Source organism: Anabrus simplex, chromosome 5 (assembly GCF_040414725.1).
Source record: "Anabrus simplex isolate iqAnaSimp1 chromosome 5, ASM4041472v1, whole genome shotgun sequence".
Classification (NCBI taxonomy): Eukaryota; Metazoa; Arthropoda; class Insecta; order Orthoptera; family Tettigoniidae; genus Anabrus; species Anabrus simplex.
Genome location: NC_090269.1, coordinates 182,685,723 through 182,708,525, shown reverse-complemented (window position 1 = coordinate 182,708,525; position 22,803 = coordinate 182,685,723). Strand labels below are relative to the sequence as shown.

General features: G+C 40.3%; 1 protein-coding gene across 1 annotated transcript in view; it reads left to right on the top strand.

The window, feature by feature from the left end:
• The window catches only part of LOC136874423 (uncharacterized), a 463,178-nt gene that overhangs the window by 298,625 nt on the left and 141,750 nt on the right, over window positions 1-22,803 (top strand). The window contains exons 6-7 of the mRNA XM_067148056.2: window positions 13,726-14,049; window positions 18,221-18,359. Coding sequence (XP_067004157.2) covers window positions 13,726-14,049; window positions 18,221-18,359 — 463 coding nt within the window. The remainder of the gene's footprint in view (window positions 1-13,725; window positions 14,050-18,220; window positions 18,360-22,803) is intronic.

Below are 22,803 nucleotides of genomic sequence, written 5' to 3'. Positions count from 1 at the left end.
CTGGTAAAGGCATCAATGCACACCAATGCATGAGTGTTTCCTCGACTGGAACGTGGGAAAGGTCCAACATGATCGATAAACAATCGCTCCATAGCTCTGGAAGCTTGAGTCGATGACAACAACCCTACACGTTTGTTTAGGTTAGGTTTACTAATGGCGCAACTTTTGCAAGACTTAACCATGGATGTGATATCCCGATCCATGTTTTTCCAAATAGAGAACTCCCTTATTTTTGACCTAGTTTTGAAGTTTCCCAAGTGTCCACCAACCGGACTATCATGGTAATACTGAAATATGACAGGAATTAAAACCTTGGGGACAACAATCTTTATCCTTTTATCATAACGAGATTGACAACAGAGTACCCCCTTCACCAAGAAATAGGGTTTGATAATATTACCAGAATTAATCTTTTCCAGAATTTCCTTTAACAGAGGGTCATCGTTTTGATGCAGAGCAACATCTTGATACCACATTGGAAGATTAGTCAAGATAGTATCCACATTCACCAAACCAACTTGAGATATACAATTCACTTCCAAGTTTTCACAACCATCCTGCTCATTAAACATTCGACTAAGCCCATCAGCGATTACATTTTCCGTTCCACGAATGTGTCGAACATTAAATTTGAAAGCAGAAATTCTCAGCGCCCACCTAGTTAATCTCCCAGTTCTTTTAGGTCTTTTCAGAACCCAGGAAAGAGCCTCATTATCGGTCTCTAAATCAAAATCAACGTGCTCCACATAAACACGGAATTTCTCCAACGAAAATAGCACCGCTAAACATTCTAATTCATAGACAGAATACTTCCTTTCCAGAGGGGAGAGGGCTATAGATGCATAAGCGATTGGACGTCTACCCATTTCAGACTCTTGCAATAACACTCCAGTAATAGCCTTGCCTGAGGCATCAGTCTGGATAATGAACCTTTTTTCAAAATCAGGAATGGCAAGTATAGGATCATTACTGAGAGCTTTCTTCAAGGTTTCAAAGGCTCTTTGTTGTGGTTCTTCCCACACAAATTTGACATCTTTTCTACGTAAGGAATTCAATGGAGCAGCAATTTCAGCATAATTAGGAACGAATTTCCTGAAGAAATTAGTCATGCCAATGAATCTGGCGATTCCTTTTATATCCTTAGGAGGTTTGAAATCACGAATAGCTTGAGTACGGGCATGATCAATTGAAATACCCTGTGACGATACTATATGTCCCAAGAAGGAAATCTTAGATTTGGCAAAATTGGTTTTGGAAAGCTTGACAGTTAAACCTGCTTTCTTCAATCTTTCAACTACTTCTTGCACATGCTTGAGATGATCTTCAAAATTTGCAGAATATACGACAAGGTCGTCAAGATAGTGAATAACGTACTTAAATTTCACATCTCCAAACACAGAATCCAGTAATCGAGTTAACACAGCCGCTCCCGTCGAGAGCACAAAAGGTATAACCGTGTATTCGTACAGATTCCAGTCAGTGGCAAAAGCAGTGAGAGGAATAGATTCCTCATCTAGAGGTATTTGATTGTATGCCTGATTCAAATCAAAGGTTGAAAAATAATTAGCACCATGGAACCAAGAGAAGCAAGTATGCAAATCCGGTAAGGGCACAGACTGCATGACGATCTTACGGTTTAACTCTCTATAATCCCTCACTGACCTGAAACTTCCAGATGACATGGGCACCAGAAACATCGGAGACGAGTATGGAGAGATAGAAGGTCGAATAACACCATCCTGAAGCATCTTATCGATGATTTTCTTTAATTCAACCATCTTAGGTGGTGATAACCTATAGGGCGGAGATCTAACAGGAATCTTGTCCGTAATATCAATGTGGTATTTAAGCACATTAGTCAATCCCAATTTATCAGTGAAAACTTCAGGATACCTAGCACAAAGATCACGAATTTTATGAGCTCGATCGAGAGGCAGATGATCAAGATCTAATTTATTACTTTCGCTTTCCTCAACATTCTCATCCAATGCACAAGCAGAATACCTTTGAAACACTACATCTTCATGAAATTTGAAAATTCTATTAGGTCAAAATTTGAAACTAAAGTTCCTATCTTGTAAATTCAAAATCATTCCAACCTTGCCCATAAAATCAGTCCCTAAAATTACTTGATAAGATAAATCAGAAGCCACGAGACAATCTGTTTTCCAAGTAAACTCGGCAATTCTAATTTTGACAGATATACAACCTATAATTCTTAATCTGCCTCCATTAGCAGTCACACAATTAAGTTTAGAAGTCCTAATTTCAGGTAATTTGCAACAAACCTTCATCCTCGAATACCAAGTCTCACTCATAAATGACACAGCATTACCGGAATCAATCAATCCCAATGCAGGTTCGTTATTCACTTCAAGACAAATGGTCGAGGTTTTAGAAACAACATTACTAGAAATACCTAACATTCGAGGTAAAGGAAACTCATTATTCACATGACCTTCAACCGACCAGCTCTCATTATCTGCATTGGGCATACCACACGGTCATTGAAAATTACTATTGTTTACCTTAGGGCACTGCCTTTTCATATGTGACTTAGATCCGCGAACATAACAACTACCATTTTGTCTATGACTCAATGTATTTTTCTTCTCTCGGAAGAGCAATTATTCCTCAGGTGATCTCTAGATCCACAAGCGTAACATTTTTTGAAGGAAGAAGAAGGCACAGGATGAGTGGAGACATTGTTAGAGCGAAATGAAACACAGGGAGGTGGATACCTAGTGTGCCGGGACTCATCTCCATGTTTTACATCCTCGGCAAATGTACAAGCTTCCTCAAGTTCTGCAAAATTACTCGGGCACTTAGTCAAGGATGAAAAGGACCGATATTGAGGAGTAATGCCTTTGATTATACGAGCTACCATCTCTTCTTCCTGTACCATGATTTTGAAAACCTCGCAATAAAATTTCAAATCCAAGACATAGGCCAATAAATTTTCATGCAAGAACTGCGTCCTATAACAACCTTTTGGAACCAGACTTTGTAACGCAAGGGACGGAATAAACCTTGCCAAGATTAACTCGTGAAATTCATTTAAATTACTGCTAATAGCCTTAGAAATTTCTTTTTTAAGTACACCTTGACAGTTGGGAAATAACACTCTAAAATCCCCAGAGCATCCATGCAATACACATTAGCCGACTCAGATAATTCTACCAGAAACCGCAGGAATCTGATTGTTTCGTCAATGGAATCTACAGAAAAGGTCATTACATTTTTGAAAAGATCTTTAATTGAATTGGGAGCCGAACATGACCTAATCAACAAATTCTCAACCGCAGGACTAATTCCGCAGCAATGAGATGAGGACGGATTAGTGACGGTTTGAGGAGTAATTAACTCATAAGTTGCACCAAGGTTGTTACCTTCATTAGTTTCAATCTCATCACTTAATGACAACTGACCAACTTTCTTCATGTATGTATGTATGTTGGGTAATCATCTCGAAGGCTGGTTTGATCCTCTGCAGCTTCGCCAACAGCTGTCATAAACAACCTAGGCGTCACTGAAGAGGCGTACTAGGGAAACGAGGAGTGAGGTAGTTTCCCGTTGCTTTCCTCACCGAGCCAGCAGTTGCTCTTACATATCAGTCTGCCAAGCCCACTGAAATGTATGCACCAACTGACCCTATGAGCGATATTTTCACACCATTCATAACAGGGACTGGCTGCATAAGGAATGGTATTACTAGCATCACTCATACCTCAGTCGCTTTCATATCGTCAAAGCCAAGGATGAGACTGTGACAGGTCAATGAAAGTAACAAATTTGATATAGCCCATACCAGAAGACATAGTGCACTGTAAACACTACATCTCGCCAGCAAAGGCATACTTTCTTCATATTAATCATAAAATCGAGTTCAACCGAAACATTAATTACTGAAGTCAACAACGAAGTGCATTGAGACATCAATTCACCTTCAGGTCCAAGAGAAATCAAAGCTTGCACCCTGTTAATAAGGTGATTGGTCCGAGCTTTTAATCTTCTCAATTGGTAATCTGATGGACTACACTCTTTTAACTGTTTTATAAACACTAATAATTCGTCAATAGAACTGGACATTGCATGCACTGATTTACCCAAGTCGATGCTCATGTTACCTGGATTTACAGGGGAATCATGGGAAGCCAGAAGCAAGGTAACATCGCCTTCCATAGAACCAGTGGACACCAAACCCCGAATATCGAGTTCGTACAACAGCTCACCCTTCCTCAGCATTCTTGGCAACAACACGGCACGTGCACTCATTTTGATATGAAACAGAAAACGCCAAGGTTAGCACTCAACACAAGCCTGTCTTTCCCTTCACAAGTTTAATTTCCTAGTCTCAATTGACTTATTATTTCAGCCAAGGTGATATCGATGGTCTGACGAAATAGCCAACAGTCACAAGAAACAAGAAAGAAAAATATGCTTTCACAAGATATCAGAACGTAGCTGTACAGAAAACCACGCAATCTGATACCAAACACACTCTCACAACACAAGATATACAAAGCAAGAGTGTTGGCACGTCTTCAGATAAGATACAAAATTAACATAAAATCAGAAATACATACATAATCCAGAGAAAAGAACGTCGCCGATTGTGGAAGCACTGAACACAAGAGGTCTTGTGAATCAACTTAAATTAAGCTTAATTAATTAAACTTGGCTGTAATAATAATTCGTCAATAATTTTGAGAAACAAACTTTAATTATCCAAATAATTTATAACTTCCGACCTTTTTAGATTAATTAAAAGAAATAAGAATATTGAACTTCTGCCGTCAACCTCTTAAAAGAAAACGAAAAGACCACAGAAAAATAAATAATCGTAGGTTGAAGGTTAATTTAGATTAAATTAAATCGTTACAATCAGAAAATCTCAAGATTTCTGAGACATTGAACAGTGAAGAACCTTCTAATGAAGTATCTCGGTTAAATAAATTGCCCCGCAAACAGTCATAACCCGCAGAAATCACCCAATTTCAAATATCGAAGCAATAATAATTCAAGAACATGCAATTAAAGTTAGAAGTAGAACAAACTACTCCAATATCACCCAAGGAGCGGTAACTCAGCTTAAATAAATAAATCAATCACAGCAGTAACACATCTGCGTGCAGTCAAGATCATTCCCCAAAATCAGATGACAGTCAAACCATTAGTAATAATAATAATAATAATAATAATCAACTGACCTTGAAATGTCAGTTTCAACATTGCAAGGCAAAATGTCACGTGTGCATTCTATGACATCGAAGAAAAACAGATGACAACCACCGAAATCAAATGAGAACTAGAAAACCGAGTAACTCATTAGATAAGCCTTCCCTGAAAACACCTTTCTTTCTTATACTTGGCCAAGATCTCTTGATAATGTTTCAAATAATTAATATAATTATTATGACATTAAGGAAATGAAATTCAAGCGGCATAACTTATTCAGAGACTACTTACATGATAGGTTAGTTGAGAGCTCTTCAACGTAAATATACCTTTACAGATATGAAAATTAGAAATAACTGAATTAAAGGAAAAATTAATATCATCCATAGATTAGATTTGAAACCCCGTGTGTATGAAAATAAGGTAGATTGGATAAGACCCGATTCTCAATTCTTAAATTTTAAACAACCACGAAAGGTTCAAAATCAACTTTAGATCTTCTTACATATCCTTGCATTTAAAGGTGTCCACGTCCCATAGCGTGATTACACCACTCACCGTTTGGTAGGTTAACAGTACAGAAACGGTTAAGATTAACTTACAAGTCGGACGATAGCATAAATCAAAATTAATATCAAAATAACTCAAATTCTTCAGGCCTAACGCCCAGATTGGGAAAACGTCACCCAGGATCTAATCCCACGATCATTCTTCTTTCTTCTTGACAATGTTATACAAGAAAACGCTCCAGAAGCAAGCGTCTTATTTCAATTCAGCCACAAGAATACCAAAATCCAAACAACTGCAGCTCAGATTTAATTGTCGACCTCATACTTCACTTGTCGCGACCAGATAGCAGCACCGCTTAGTGAGCTCTCCACTCAAGTTCTGAGTTGACCGCTAGATGTCTCACCATTAGCCATTAAGGAAGATCATTCCTTCCAATATTTGTTTTTGTAGAGATGCAGACAAGCTCACGGCGCATAAATATAATGCAGAGTACTTGCACCCCACGGAGTAATAATTGTAATTCTATTACAATCAAGAGCACTACAAGTTACAAGTCAGAAGGCTGGACTCCATAATTTACAACATTAGTGTTCCGGGGTTTCCGTGGAACACAGAGGTGAAAGAAGATGCCGGTGTGAATGGGTCTAACTACAATGTCAAGAATTGAATTAAAACTTAATCTGAAGGTTATATTTTCAGCACTTCAAACTTAACAATTGCTCATGTCAATATTACAGGTACGCATAGCAATTCTTAAACAAGATTAGGAAAAATCCAAGATTCAGAACCTTAACACTTTGGGTTTTAAGCCCCTAGTTTAACAATTTCCTGAGGTACAATCTCAAATTTACAAAAGAGCACAAATTATTCAGGGGCAGAAACCCCCTAATTCAATAGCACTTGCTCTCCAAAATCTGAATATACAGCCTTCCAGAGGCACTCTTTACAATTACAAAATTTTGGAAAAAGCTAACAGGCTTTCACTTTCTTCTAGCCTATTTAATGCAATATCAGAAAATTACAATCACTCGCCCATAAGGCACAACTTACAATCAGAAAGGTAATGTTATACAGGGGTATCTGGTACCCAACCTACAGGGTCTATGCGGAAAAGAACAGGTTAAGTAAATGGCCCGAAACATAACCTGAATGGAGGCGTATGCTTGCACTCCTAGATAATGAACACCTACAAAAACCTAAAGGGCTCTAGGCCGATGAAACAGGGGCTATTCCCAAACAACTGAGGTGACTCGTATAAGGTTAAATTAATTCATTACGAAAAGGAGGAGAAACAGTAACAAAACGTAGTCACCTCAAATCAAGATGAAGGGGAGCTCGAGAGGGTAATTCACACTATATCCCCGATTTACAGTTAAAGATTTTATGAAGTTTTTACATTAGCCGGAAGAATTTACATTTTTAGAAAAGCTTGTTACATAATAAGGAGTCGGACCTTTCCCTCGGGTTAAACTGCAGAGTTAGCAAGAAAGAAAGATTTTATGTGGCCATTACCTTGTAGATGTACTAGCTGCCGACGAAAGAGGCCGCCCGCCTCCTGCTAAGCACACGCACACACAGACGGACGTTGATCGATTGGACAAGAAACGTGAAAAGCCGCAGTTTATAAACCCTCAGGGAAGGTTCGAGATCATTCAAGACTACACCAGCCACACCCTCTCAATTTATTTGGTCAATTCAAAAGGAAACACTCAAAATCGAACAAGAAACCTGTGATAGGTGGAAAGTTAATTACAGAAATTAGGGATTGGCTAGATTCAAAACTGGCGGAAGTCAAAAGGAAATATTGCCAACCCAAAAATAAATGAACAATCAGTTTTAAAAAACCTAGAAATACAAAACTTCTTTAAATGATAAGTTCTTCCACCTTGCACCAGGGTGCATGACCATAATTTTTAGTAGTGCCATCTGTAGAATAATATCCAAACGTCTTGATGGATGACAAACAAAACAAGGACAAAATCACTCAGTTTAGGCAACTGCACAATAGCAAAATTACATCATATTTCTGTGGTGACATCTTCTCAATCAATCAATCAATCAATCAATTAATACTGATCTGCATTTAGGGCAGTCGCCCAGGTGGCAGATTCCCTATCTGTTGCTTTCCTAGATTTTTCCTAAATGATTTCAAAGAAATTGGAAATTTATTGAACATCTCCCTTGGTAAGTTATTCCAATCCCTAACTCCCCTTCCTATAAATGAATATTTGCCCCAGTTTGTCCTCTTGAATTCCAACTTTATCTTCATATTGTGATCTTTCCTACTTTTATGAACGCCACTCAAGCTTATTCGTCTACTAATGTCATTCCACGCCATCTAAGTCTCTGGTAAGACCCCAACTAGAGTATGGTTCCAGTGTATGGGACCCTCACCAGGATTACCTGATTCAAGAACTGGAAAAAATCCAAAGAAAAGCAGCTCGATTTGTTCTGGGTGATTTCCGACAAAAGAGTAGCGTTACAAAAATGTTGCTAAGTTTGGGTTGGGAAGAATTGAGAGAAAGAAGAAGAGCTGCTCGACTAAGTAGTATGTTCCGAGCTGTTTTTTCCAGTTCTTGAATCAGGTAATCCTGGTGAGGGTCCCATACACTGGAACCATACTCTAGTTGGGGTCTTACCAGAGACTTATATGCACTCTCCTTTACATCCTTACTACAACCCCTAAACACCCTCACAACCATGTGCAGAGATCTGTACCCTTTATTTACAATCCCATTTATGTGATTACCCCAATGAAAATCTTTCCCTATATTGACACCTAGATACTTACAATGATCCCCAAAAGGAACGTTCACCCCATCAACGCAGTAATTAAAACTGAGAGGACTTTTCCTATTTGTGAAACTCACAACCTGACTTTTAACCCCGTTTATCAACATACCATTGCCTGCTGTCCATCTCACAACATTTTCGAGGTCACGTTGCAGTTGCTCACAATCTTGTTACTTATTTATCACTCTATAGAGAATAACATCATCCGCAAAAAGCCTCACCTCCGAATCCACTCCTTTACTCATATCATTTATATATATGTAAGAAAACATAATGGTCCGATAATACTGCCTTGATGAATTCCCCTCTTAATTATTACAGGGTCAGATAAAGCTTTGCCTACTCTAATTCTCTGAGATCTATTTTCTAGAAATATAGCAACCCATTCAGTCACTCTTTTGTCTAGTCCAATTGCACTCATTTTTGCCAGTAGTCTCCCATGATCCACCCTATCAAATGCTTTAGACAGGTCAATCGCGATACAGTCCATTTGACCTCCAGAATCCAAGATATCTCCTATATCTTGCTGGAATCCTACAAGTTGAGCTTCAGTGGAATAACATTTCCTAAAACCGAATTGCCTTCTATCGAACCAGTTATTAATTTCACAAACATGTCTAATATAATCAGAAAGAATGCCTTCCCAAAGCTTACATACAATGCATGTCAAACTTACTGGCCTGTAATTTTCAGCTTTATGTCTATCACCCTTTCCTTTATACGCAGGGGCTACTATAGCAACTCTCCATTCATCTGGTATGGCTCCTCCGACCAAACAATAATCAAATAAGTACTTCAGATATGGTACTATATCCCAACCCATTGTCTTTAGTATATCCCCAGAAATCTGATCAATTCCAGCAGCTTTTCTAGTTTTCAACTTTTGTATCTTATTGTAAATGTCATTGTTATCATATGTAAATTTTATTACTTCTTTGGCCTTAGTCTCCTCCCCTATCTCGACCTTATCCTTGTAACCAACAATCTTTACATACTGCTGACTGAATACTTCTGCCTTTTGAAGATCCTCACATACACACTCCCCTTGTTCATTAATTATTCCTGGAATGTCCTTCTTGGAACCTGTTTCTGCCTTAAAATAGCTATACATAACCTTCCATTTTTCACTAAAATTCGTATGACTGCCAATTATGCTTGCCATCATGTTATCCTTAGCTGCCTTCTTTGCTAGATTCAATTTTCTAGTATGTTCCTTCAATTTCTCCTTACTTCCACAGCCATTTCTAACTCTATTTCTTTCTAGTCTGCACCTCCTTCTTAGTCTCTTTATTTCTCTATTATAATAAGGTGGGTCTTTACCATTCCTTACCACCCTTAATGGTACAAACCTGTTTTCGCATTCCTCAACAATTTCTTTAAACCCATCCCAGAGTCTGTTTACATTTTTATTTACCGTTTTCCACCGATCATAGTTACTTTTTAGAAACTGCCTCATGCCTGCTTTATCAGCCATATGGTACTGCCTAACTGTCCTACTTTTAAAACCTTCCTTTCTATCACATTTATTTTTAACTACCACAAAAACAGCTTCATGATCACTAATACCATCTATTACTTCAATTTCCCTATACAGCTCATCTGGTTTTATCAGCACGACATCCAGTATATTTTTCCCTCTGGTTGGTTCCATCACTTTCTGAATCAGCTGTCCTTCCCATATTAACTTATTTGCCATTTGTTGGTCATGCTTCCTGTCGTTCGCATTTCCTTCCCAATTGACATCTGGCAAATTCAGATCTCCCGCTACAATCACATTTCTTTCCATGTCGTTTCCCACATAGCTGACTATCCTATCAAAAAATTCCGAATCCGCGTCAGTGCTACCCTTTCCCGATCTGTACACTCCAAATATATCAAGTTGCCTATTATCTTTAGAAATGAGCCTTACACCTAGAATTTCATGTGTCTCATCTTTAACTTTTTCGTAGCTTACAAATTCTTCTTTCACCAGAATGAACACTCCCCCTCCCACCCTTCCTATCCTATCTCTACGATACACAATCCAGTGCCGTGAGAAAATTTCTGCATCCATTATATCATTTCTCAGCCATGATTCAACTCCTATTACAATATCTGGTAAATATATATCTATTAAATTACTTAATTCTATTCCTTTCCTTACAATACTTCTACAGTTCAACACTAACAATTTTATGTCATCCCTACTTGATTTCCAGTTCCCTGTTCCCTTATCACCGCTCCCTAGGCCATCCCGTTTCCCTGAATGTACCTCCCTATTACCCTTCCAAACAAATTTCCTAACTTATACGTACCACTGCGGTTTAAATGAAGGCATCTGAGCGCAGATCCCTATCTCCTACCAACCCATTAGGATCTAGAAATTTCACTCCCAGTTTCCCACATACCCACTCCATAGTCTCATTTAAATCCCCAATCACCCTTCAGTCAGTATCCCTTCTACACAGTATTCCACTAATAACAATCTCCGCTTTCTTAAACTTCACCCGTGCTGCATTTACCAGATCCCACACATCTCCAACTATGTTGGTACTTATATCAGCTTGCCTTACGTTGTTGGTACCAACATGAAACACTACCACCTTATCCTTTCCCTCCTCCCTCTCTTCTACTTTCCTCAACATCTGCCTCAACCTAATTCCTGGATAACACTCTACCCTGGTACCCTTTCCTCCACACACTTTCCCCACGTGTCTAACGATGGAATCCCCCATGACCAGAGCCTCAACCCTACCCACCTCATTTGATCCCCTCCCGTCCTGGTCAGCCCTATCTTTCCTGATAGCTGCAGAAGCTACTTCCTCCTCCCTTTTCTCCTTCCCATGACCCTGTTCCACCTGTCTTTTCCTATCCTCTACTCTACATTTTCCTTTCCTACCTTTTCCCTTCCTCCTATTTCCACACATCTCATCAACAGTTCCCTGTCCCTCATCTTCCCTCTGTTGTTCTACCTGGAGTGACTCGTACCGATTTTGCACAGACACCTGTCCTGAATTCTGATCCTGAATAGAGCCCTTAGCCTGCAATCTCCTTCCCCTTAGAACATTAGACCACCTGTCTTCTACAACTCCTCCCTTTCCTTTCCCTCCCTCTTGTACACCTACTGTAACCTGTACATTGTTTGAGGGAGTCCTATCTTCCTTCCTGTCTTCTGTGAGAAAACTTCTGAGTAAAGTTCTAAGTTGGTGTAGTTTCAGTTTCACTGGTTTACCACTAGAGGAGTTCATTTAGGCGCTAGTTTTAAATGCGCGGCGTTGAGGTGTACCTCCCGGTACAATTAGAAAGGGCGTCTTTGCTACACACAATTAATTAGGAGACTACTCTCCAAAATTTACAAGATGCAAGCCTCTCCAAGACACAATCTATTTTTTACAAAAACAAACAGTAGTTACTGTCTTATCCACTCAACATTCTAAGTTACATTTAAATAGGAAGACAAAATAAAAGTACTTAACTTTAACAGGGGAAAAAGGTACCCATTCTACATGGCCTTAGTGAAAAAGAAAAGGTTAAAGTTATTGGCCGAAAATCAAAAATGTTAGGGGGCGAACACTTGGACTCCTTTGAAGTTTACTTGAGAATACTTCGAACCCTATGTGGGCTTATGGCCCGAAATTACAGAGTCTAAGCCTATACTACGGAGAATACTAGACGGAGAGGAAGTTTTAAATTAGAAAAGGAAAATTGTAAAGTTTACGAACTCATAGTCACCTCAATACCAAGGTGAAGGGGAATATAAGAGGGTTCACACCCTTTATTCCCTAAATTAGACTAAGGTCTGAGTCAGGATTGAAAATTTTCATTAAGATTACATTAAGGATTTTGAAACCTTCCCCTCGAGTTAACTTTCTGCGACTATTATATGATTAAAAGATTTCTGCCATTTCCGGAGGTGAACGAGGCAAGCGCCCCGCGGGAAGAGATAGAAATGCTGGTAACCTTAGAACACGAAAAACAATCTGCAAATGAATCAGTTTAGGCAACCAATGAATACAACACTTCTCTTGAAATGTAATTGTCCATCCTCTTGCCAGAGGGTGCACATAAATAGACAGTTGAGACATCTGAGATAAACGTTCAAACTTCTTCCACTAGAGGTTTCACTGTTCGTATTACAGATGACCTTCTAAAAGGCGCTTAGTTTGTATGTACGGGGTTGGTGGACCTCCGATACAGACCTGCACCCTCTAAAGTCCTTCCACCGTTGATGCAGTTTAGTAATTTTATAATTTAGAAATTTGGAAAATAATAGATCTAAGTCAAAAAAATATTGATGGAAAATCCGTTCACTAGCTATTTTGAGAAAAATAATTCTTGAAGCGTTTATGATGTTGTAGAAGTCCGGTAAGTAATGTCCAAGTTTGACGACAAGAGCGGGCGCCACTGCCGATGCCCGGGTGGGGTCCCCCGGACCCTCCAAGTACCCTCAGATACGTCTCTCCCATTACCTTGAGATGGGTAGCCCTGGTGATGGTCGCTATGGACCAAATATTGAAATTCTGCCCGACGATGAAGTGGGCGGTTGTGGAACATGTACCCTTAGTATCCTTCATAGTGATATTTAAGTCCTAGAAATTGAATACGTTTCTAGGAAGATCCTATTTGCACTGCACAGGGTAGGCGAAAAGTCCCTTTACACTAAGCACAGTATATACAGTTAGGGGCGGAAAAACGTTTTTATGGATCTACGACGTCTGTGTGCATGCCTCTATTTCAATGCTACCGGACAACTTGGCCGTGCGGTTGGGGGCGTGCAGCTATAAGCTTGCATTCGGGAGATAGTGGGTTCGAACCCCACTGTCGGCAGCCCTCAAGATTGTTTTCCGTAGTTTCCCATGTTCACACCAGGCAAATGTTGAGGCTGTACCTTAATTAAGGCCACGGCTGCTTCCTTCCCACTCCTAGCCATTTCCTCTCCCACCTACGGTGTCGATGCGACGTAAAGCAACTTGTAAAAAGAAAAAAATCTCTAAAGTTACCTTGTAAGTATGTAACGATACCTCTAAATTTGTAATGAATTCCTTTCTAATTTTATTATGTTACCCGGTTTGTAAGACACTTTATATATCTTTGTAAAATTTTGTTTTCATATACTGTATTTCTTTACCGTATTTTTTCGTAATTATGGTTTTCATTTAATTTTGTAGCTATTATAATAATAATAATAATTGTAGAGCAGACCGTAGAAACGTCAACTCTAAGATAGGCGTACAATCAGTAATCGTTCTGTTGCGTTTGTTACAGAGTGTTTCTTGCGAGCTCGCGCCGGCTTCAGACTTGATCGCGGCTCAGTGAAGGTAGCTCATGCGGTGCCGTCCCTGTACGACTGTGAGCTGGAGTGTGCTCGAGAACGTCGCTTCCTCTGCCTCACCTTCAGTTTCCGTTACTCCTTGGAGCCGACGTACCCGCGCGACAACTGCCTGTTATCAAACCGCCACATCAGAGAGCTGGACTCCTACACAGACCTCCTGCAAGACAGGGACTATGACGTCTATGTGCGCAACGAAGATTCCAGAGCATGCGCAGTGGAAACTCCACCAGTCTTCAGACCAGACCCTGGGGCAAGTGGTGAGTGTTAAATGTTGAGAGCAATTACCAAAAATGTATTGTTATTCAAAGTAGGCCACCTCACCTCATCGGAGGGTCTGCCTGACAAGGGCTGCACCAACATCGCACAGAATTATTATTATTATTATTATTATTATTATTATTATTATTATTATTATTATTATTATTATTATTATTATTATTATTATTATTATTACATTACTTATTTCCGCGAGTCAGAAAGGGGAAAGAAGCGTGAGGGCGAATTTCTGGACAAAGACTAACCAGAATTGTATAACTAACAGAATCACATTTGAAGTTTATTTCTTTTCTTTCACTATTCTTCAAAATTTACAATAATTGCAGTTGGGAATGTACCATCAGTTATTCACAAAAGAGCTGAGCTGCTCTAGAATTTACAAAGATTGGTCCGGAAAATGTACACATGAGGAGCTCTAAGGCTCAAAATATTTACATGCAATAGTATAATGCACTAAATGCAACTCGTTCTGAGTAGTACAGTCAAAATCTTTGACAGGCAAGTCCTAAGATTCTAAGAAGAGGGAGGTAATCCCTTCTTAAATGTATAGGCCTACAGTCAAAGGAAGGCGAAGCCTTAGCTTCCATAATATTTACAATGCACAGAGTTTCTAACCCCGAGAGATCATTTTACATCATAATACAGTTTGCATCTTGTGGGCTTTGAATTTAATGTACACCCATGACCGCGTCGCTCATCATTACAGTATAAGGCAGTGGACCGTACACTGCTGTGCAATTACCCCTAGGCAACTAATATTAATGCTATCCTCAAAAACAGAAATGATTTACAAAGGCATATGGCCCACACTACTCGGCCAAAAAGAACAAAACATGGTGAAACGGAGGCGGAAATCCGATTGCTCCAATTTAATTTGAAAAGCAAGATACTACCGGGTGAATAACTATTGGAAGGTATAAAGCCAAAAAAACGAAAGGAAATTTAGGTGGTTGGAAGCTTAGTCACCCTACACAAATTTAGAGGAAGGTTAACGAGGGTAAGCAGTCGTTCTTCCTTACATTTCAACTATTTGCGCAAGGGAAATTAAAAATATAAAGTCAAAAGACGAAAAGTTACATTTGTTCTAGAAAGATAAAGCCTTACATATAATTTGAGAACGGAGCCGGCGACCTAGCAGTTACATACTACGGGGACGTAGATCTTCCCTAGCTTCATGGTTCACTTAATGAAATATACTGGCATGCCTTGTTCATTATGATGTCATAATGCCGAACCCCCGCCTCTTTATTTCCTGAAGGAGATATCCTCTCCTCTTAGTTCGTAGTACACACAATAAAGCTTCCGCAAGATCAGACAAACTATCCTCGAAGATCGCGTCTTATATAGGGGTTTCGGAAGAACTATCTAGACGTTTTAGTGAAAGCTCTTTTGATTGGTTTAAGTGAAATTCATATCAGATAGTCTGATAGGTGAATTAGCTTGATATCACGCCTCTAGAGGGGCGGATGAAATAAATTGCCGTTTGGGTAACTTCAGAGAATGAAAATAAACAATGGAAGATCAATAGTATGAATAACATCTAACAGTAAGTACAAACATTTTCCCTGACATGTAGTGACATCCGAACTCTAGACATTTTGATTATTCACTTTCTGTCTTCTTTCTTTCTTAATCCGTTTACCCTCGGACTCAGAGAGGGATCCCACCTCTACCACCTCAAAGGCAGTGTCCTGAAGTGTGTGACATTGAGTCGGGGGATACAACTGGAAAGGAGGACAAGTACATCGCCCAGGTGGCCTCACCCGTCTATGCTGAACAGGGGCCTTGGTGGGGGATCGGAAGATTGGAAGGGATCGACAAGGAAGAGGGAAGGAAGCGGCCGTAGCCTTAAGTTAGGTACCATCCCGACATTTGCCTGGAGGAGAAGTGGGAATCCACGGAAAACCACTTCCAGGATGGCTGAGGTGGGAATCAAACCCACCTCTACTCAGTTGACCTCCCGAGGCTGAGTGGACCCCGTTTCAGCCCTCGTACCACTTTTAAAATTTTGTGGCAGAGCGGGGAATCGAATCCGGGTCTCCGGGGGTAGCAGCTAATCACATTAACCACTACACCACAGAGGCGGACTGATGTATTCACGCTGAGTGAAATTGTGGTTTAGTGGAAGGCCTAAAATTGTATTCTCAAAAATCCAAGTTATTAGTCGTCCTATCAATAAATACTACATAACAAATGTTATACAGAATACAATTTTCGGACATTTATGTCTTATACAGATTTTCCGTGCCGATTATGATAACAGAGATATTCATGAATTTATACGTTGGTTCCTTAGTCTATTTCAACGCCGAACCACGAGAAAATGGGTGAACAGAATTTAAAGAAAATCGGTGTGTATAGTTGGAGAATAAAGCACTACAGTCTATGCTGTAAATATGTTTAATCGCGTTAGGTGAAATGGTAGTTTAGGGCAATGCCTACAAATTAGTTCTCAAATACCTATGTTATTAGTGGCCCTATCCATGAATACTATAAAAGAAAAGTTATATATCATTCATGCCTTCCACAGTTTTATCGTACCGATTGTGATAGCATAATTCATGTATTCAGATTTTAGTTGCTTAGTCCATATCAACGCCGAACATCGCTAACAAGGAAATATTTTCAGCCGTTAACTGGCCATGGTCGTGATTTTTGTCGTGAATGTCTTAAAGTGAAAACTACGTGTTCATTAGCCCATAGTCCATATCGATAAGGAAATTTGTAAAGATGATTATCAAAATGAGAAGAAATCATAAAGGAATCGCTTAAAGACTAAGCCAAGAGGGAGTCATGAAAGGAAGAAGGACTTTAGATGGCCTAATATCACAGAGTCGGACGAAAACTAAATGTGGCGGCTTACAGTATCGAGATTCCATAAAACTGACTAACGGTAGCATTACACCGACTATTGTTCTTCTGCTGCCACTCACCTCGGATAGATTCCCCTGGTCCATACATGTTCTGATAACTACTGATACGTGACATCCTGGTTCATCAGCATTCCAGCTATTCGAGCCCTGCTCTGAGGTACTGATAGGAATGAGGGGAAAACGACAGAGCAGTGTTCTGTACCCAGGTCACTCCAGCTCTGGAACTTCGCTCAGCGTATTGCTGTTCGTGAAAGGTGAGAAGTGAGAAACCGTGCCAGTTTTCACTTGAGCAAGGATTTGATATGATAGCATTGCTTTTAACCGTGACATTCCAGTCTCTTGATATTGCATTCTGACAAGAATAGTGATGCCATTGTAATGACCTCTGTCAAATTCACATTATGGAGGGGTGTATTTTAATGAAACTTGGTATTTCAGTTTAGAATAACGTCGAGCAGGATCTCAGCTAGAAGTTGTCCAAACATTTTCTCCATGAGGGGTGCTTCAGGAGGGACATGAAGCATAAAACTTGATGTATCTCTTACGGTTAGTTTTACACGAAAATAGCTCATGGCATTTTTTTTCTATATTTTTTTCCAATGCAGTGGGAAAATAAGGGAATCAGTGGAAGTCATATGAAAAATTAAGTCCAAGAGCCGGTAACTAACTCTATATATGGTAAAGAAAGTTGCTATGGAGATCGCTCAGGCAACGTTTGAAAGGTTTCGTACTTTGTCTTATCCTAAGAAATGGACAGGCTGAGGACTTAGGTACGATACTAGGATATAGTCAGATTGGTTAAATGACGTACCGGTAATACGATTAGTATCTCAAATTCTTTATTTACTGACACTAAATTAATTGGGAATTTATTTAAAAACCAACACCTCTTTACTATCTTAACTGGAAACACTCTTTATATCTCCGAATATATAATATTTCAGTCCCCCAAAATTCTTGAAGGAATTATTACATACTGAATAATATATAACTTTCACGTCTGTATAATTTCATAAGCATATGCCAAAAATGTGTGAAAGATGAAGGCAACCAATTCCAGAGTCTAGTTGCGTAACATGGATGAGTGCATAACAATATCTTATTGGGACTCATGTTTCACGCATTGCCGTGAGGGAATGTTTATCAACCAGCACAGTTCCCCCGTCCACCAGGTCATCAAATAAGCGAATTAAAATTGCCCTATAGACCTACTAAAGAGTCCCTGTCGTTACCCATTGAAGATTTTGTAGAAAATAAAGATGGTCGATTTCATTTTCAGAATGCTTCCGGCGAGTACGCAGTGGTCAGCGCCTGGACCGTTCAGTCGTACGAGACTCCATTAACGCACAGACAGTGGTGGAGTGCGAGTTGGAGTGTCTGAGGTCTCGCTACTTCACTTGCCGCATATTCAGCTTCAGGTAAATTACTTTATAGGAATGTTAAATGCATGAGAGCCATCGTCCAGATTGCTCTTGTTTCCCTATCAATTTGACGGAAACTTTAGCAAATGAAAATCTGGTAGCCTATAACAATATTAAGGGGAGTTGCAATGTCTCATCTCGTTAATATTTCTTTGTTCACCGAGCTCGATAGCTGCAGTCGCTTAATTGCGGCCAGTATCCAGTATTCGGGAGATAGTAGGTTCGAACCCCACAATCGGCAGCCCTGAAAATGGTTTTCCGTGGTTTCCCATTTTCACACCAAGCAAATGCTGGGGCTGTACCTTAATTAAGGCCACGGCCGATTCCTTCCCACTCCTAGCCCTTTCCTGTCCCATCGTCGCCATAAGACCTATCTGAGTCGGTGCGACGTAAAGCAACTAGCAAAAAAAAAAATTTCTTTGTTCCAATATCTCTGAAACTTCTGCACCTAGAATTCCTACATTTGTAGAGGTGTTTCTGACATATCGTATAAGTTAACTAGCCAAGGTCTTTAAGTCTTTACAGCCTGACACCGTGGTTAGCTGGTTCGAGCCCCGTTGGCGGCGAAATCGCCATCAGAAGGTTTGCTGGCAGGGTAGGAGAGATGGTGGTATATATTTCCTAATCACTAGATTGCATGCTAAAAGATTGCATTCAATTCCAAAGCTCTCTGCAATGTTCATATGGAGATAGGGGATATAACATTGTTATTGGTGGTTCATCCATCAGATGGGGACAGACCCTTGGTATTATTAGACAGGAGTAGCCTATGTGTCGATACCGAGTTTCACCCTCTCCCCACCTCGTTATCATAACAACACACCCAGCCCCGCGGCTGTCCATGGGCGTCAAATAGAAAAACCTGCACCATGCTACTCCAGAGGCCATACGCAATCAATCCCTCAATCAGTCACTTCGCTGTACGAGAGTTAAATTATTATCATCGTCTGAATAACATTTCCTTCTGCCTGGAGCCATTTTTGAAGAGAACAAAGGATCGGTTTGGCGATAAAATAAGATACATTCATGTTTTTTGATGGTGGTGGTAGTGGTAATTATTGTTTTAAAGAGGAAGTACAACTAGGCAACCATCCTCTCATGTTTTTTGAATTGTGACTGTAGTATTTCTTATATCTTCAAATGATTCTACGCTTGCATCTGAAATGCTGAGCTTCGAAACGAGATAGATCACTAAGCAAAAACACACATGGTGTCGAATCTTCGGCTCCTTGTATCAATAATAATAATAATAACAATAATATAATAATGCTATTTGCTCTACGTCCCACTAACTACTTTTACGGTCTTCGGAGACGCCGAGGTGCCGGAATTTAGTCCCGGAGGAGTTCCTTTACGTGCAAATAAATCTACCGACACGAGGCTGTCGTATTTGAGCACCTTCAAATACCACCGGACTGAGCCAGGATCGAACCTACCAAGTTGGGGTTAGAAGGCCAGCGCCTTAAACGTCTGAGCCACTCAGCCCGGCGCTCCTTGTATCAATGGTCAGCGTGCTGGCCTTCTGATCAAAGGGTCCCGGGTTCGATTCCCGGCCGGGTGGAAATGTTAATCATGTTTGGATAATTCCTCTAGCTCAGGGCTGGGATTTTTTGTTCGTCTTAACGCACATCTTCACCCACATGCAACATAACACATTTCCAACCAGCACGGAAGCACGCCATGAACACTTGTACAATGGAGCACATTATTGCTAGCCAAGTGATCCCTTCTAGACAGTCTTACTTGTTTTGACAAAGCTGCGAACGTAAAGAAATATTTTTTCTCTACTAATCTATGATGTGGCAGCACCAGCGTGTATCTCAGAACATTAATTGTACTCTTTGGGTCTCTTTGGTAGGAACGAGTGTTTTTGTTTTCGGTGTGTGATCTCCTTTGTAATAAAACCTGTATATTTTGAAGATCTGTTCACATAGTGTGGGACGGAATAATAAAGTATAGATTATAGAAAAAGGATAAAGGGGATATCTGATAACTGCTTAATCGTAGGATATATAACATTTTGGCGACCGTGACAGGACACGCCTGTTGTATTGGAGTTGATGTTTCACTGTACCTTGTTTGTGCTATCAGGTTCGGTTGTTATTGACTATCGTCTATTCTTTCGGAGTAGTTTTTTCTTTTGCGGCCATCGCGATGACGACTGTGGATAAAAAAGACATTTGGAAATCGGCCGTGAAGAAGCGTGGAATTTTAAGGTCAGTATTCACGAAGCACTATAACGCCGTCATAGAAATGATTAGTAAGAAAGTCGCTGTAGACGAAGTTGTCTCTAAGTTTTCTGTACTTGAGGTCAGGTATGACGATAGTGTGGCTCTCGATAATGATATACAGGATTTACTTTATTTAAGTGAGTGTACCGACGAGGGAATCTTACAAGAGTTTGAGACAGTTGATGAGTATAAAGAGAAGTGAAAAGCAAGGTTGGTGAACTGAAGAAGTCCCAAGTAAATGTGGCACGATCTGTTTCCGAGTCATGTGATTCGGGAAGACATCGGCTTAGGTTACCGAAGTTAGAATTGGCTAGATACGGTGGCGAGATCTCCCTGTGGATTGGATTCTGGGCACAGTTTTCCCATGTTGATAGCGACCCGGAAGTTAGTAACGAGGAAAAATTCCAATACCTGTTGCAGGCTACAGTACCTAAATCTAGGGCCAGGTCTATTGTAGAAAGTTTTCCGCCTTCAGGCGAGAACAAAGCTATTCAATCACTGAAGGAGAGGAAATCTTGGTACAACATTACATTAGGGAATTGTTAAAACTAGTTACTGATCATAGGAACATGAAACTGTCAGTACTTTATGACAGATTGGAAACTACGTGCATTAGAATCGTTGAAGATAAAATCCGATAATTATGCTGCCATTCTCTTCCCGTTAGTCGAGTCATGTTTGCCACTAGAACCGTTGAAGCAGTGGGAGCGTACCAATGGAGATTGTGATAGGACCTTAGAGGAAGAGATGGATAATTTAATTAGTTTTGTCAAGAGAGAAGTACAGACGGAAAAGCGTGTGGCCCTTGCTAATACTCGTTTCGGTACTTCTAACTCGCAACCGATGGATACAGGAAATTATTCTTCTTGTGAGACTCAGCTATGTGCTACCGCAGCTGACTTAGCCCATCTCAGTCTTACGAATCAGTGCCTATTTTGTGAAGGCAAACACAGTACCACTGACTGCCAGAAGGCCGTGACCATGTCTATTGATGAGAAAAGGAAGCTTCTGGCTCAAGCTGGTTGTTGTTTCCCCTGCACCAAGAAGGGACATCTTGCAAATCGATGTCGGGCGAGATGTAGTTCTTGTTGAGGGCGACATATTCTAGTGATGTGTAGCAAAGTCACGGCCAGTTCAGAGGTAGGAAAGGGAAACGTTGTGGCACGTCCTTCTTCGGAATTGGATCTCCTTGCTGGTGTCTCAAATGAAGTGTTCTTGCAGTCCTTCGCTGCTATTCTGTACAATGGTGATATGCAGCGAAGGGTTCGTGTTTTAATAGACAATGGATCACAACACTCATATATCATAAGTAGCTTGGCGAGAGAAATGAAGTATAATGTCATTGGTGAAAAAGTCTGATTCATTCTCTGTTTGGAGGCTGTAACCTCGGATTGGTGAGGCACCGATGTTATAAAGCTCATCTACGAGTGTTAGATAGAGACTTCGCCTGCAGGTTTTCAGTACTGGACCAAGCCAACATCGCTTCGTTTATTCCGTTGGCCAGGCTCAGCACGGAAATGGAGGAAGAGCTTCAACAATTAGGTTTCAAGCTCATTGAAGACATGCCCGGGCCCATAGATATACTGATAGGAGCTGATATAGCAGGCAAGATCTGGCCAGGGAACAGAGTAATACTTTTTTCTGGTGTTGTGGCTGTGGAAACTTTATTTGGCTGGACTCTAATGGGCAGTGAGAAGAAGACACCCATTGCCAGCTGCTGTACCAATCTTGCCACGACCTACACTATGACAACTATAGCTGACGGGGACATTGCTGATCTGTGGAAACTTGAGGCCATTGGTATCTGTGACCCGGCTGAGAAGCAGGATCGAAAAGTTAAGCGATTAACTGTTTTGGAACATTTTAAGAGTACTGTTGAATATGTGGACGGTCGATACCAGGTTCGACTTCCGTGGTCCCTTGTTTCAGAATTGCCCTCCAATCTTGAAGTGGCAGAGGGTCGACTGGTGAGAACAACAAGAAAGATGCGCCGTTCCAGCAATTTATTTGATCATTACGATTCAATATTTCGTGAATGGTTGAAGCTTAACATCATAGAAAAGGCGAAGGAGAATGGTAAGAGACACTACTTGCCCCATCGTCCAGTGGTAAAACAGACTAGCAATACCACAAAGGTCTTTGACGCCTCTGCAAAAATTGCTGGTTTTCCTTCTCTTAATGAATGCTTGGAACAAGGACCGAATCTTATA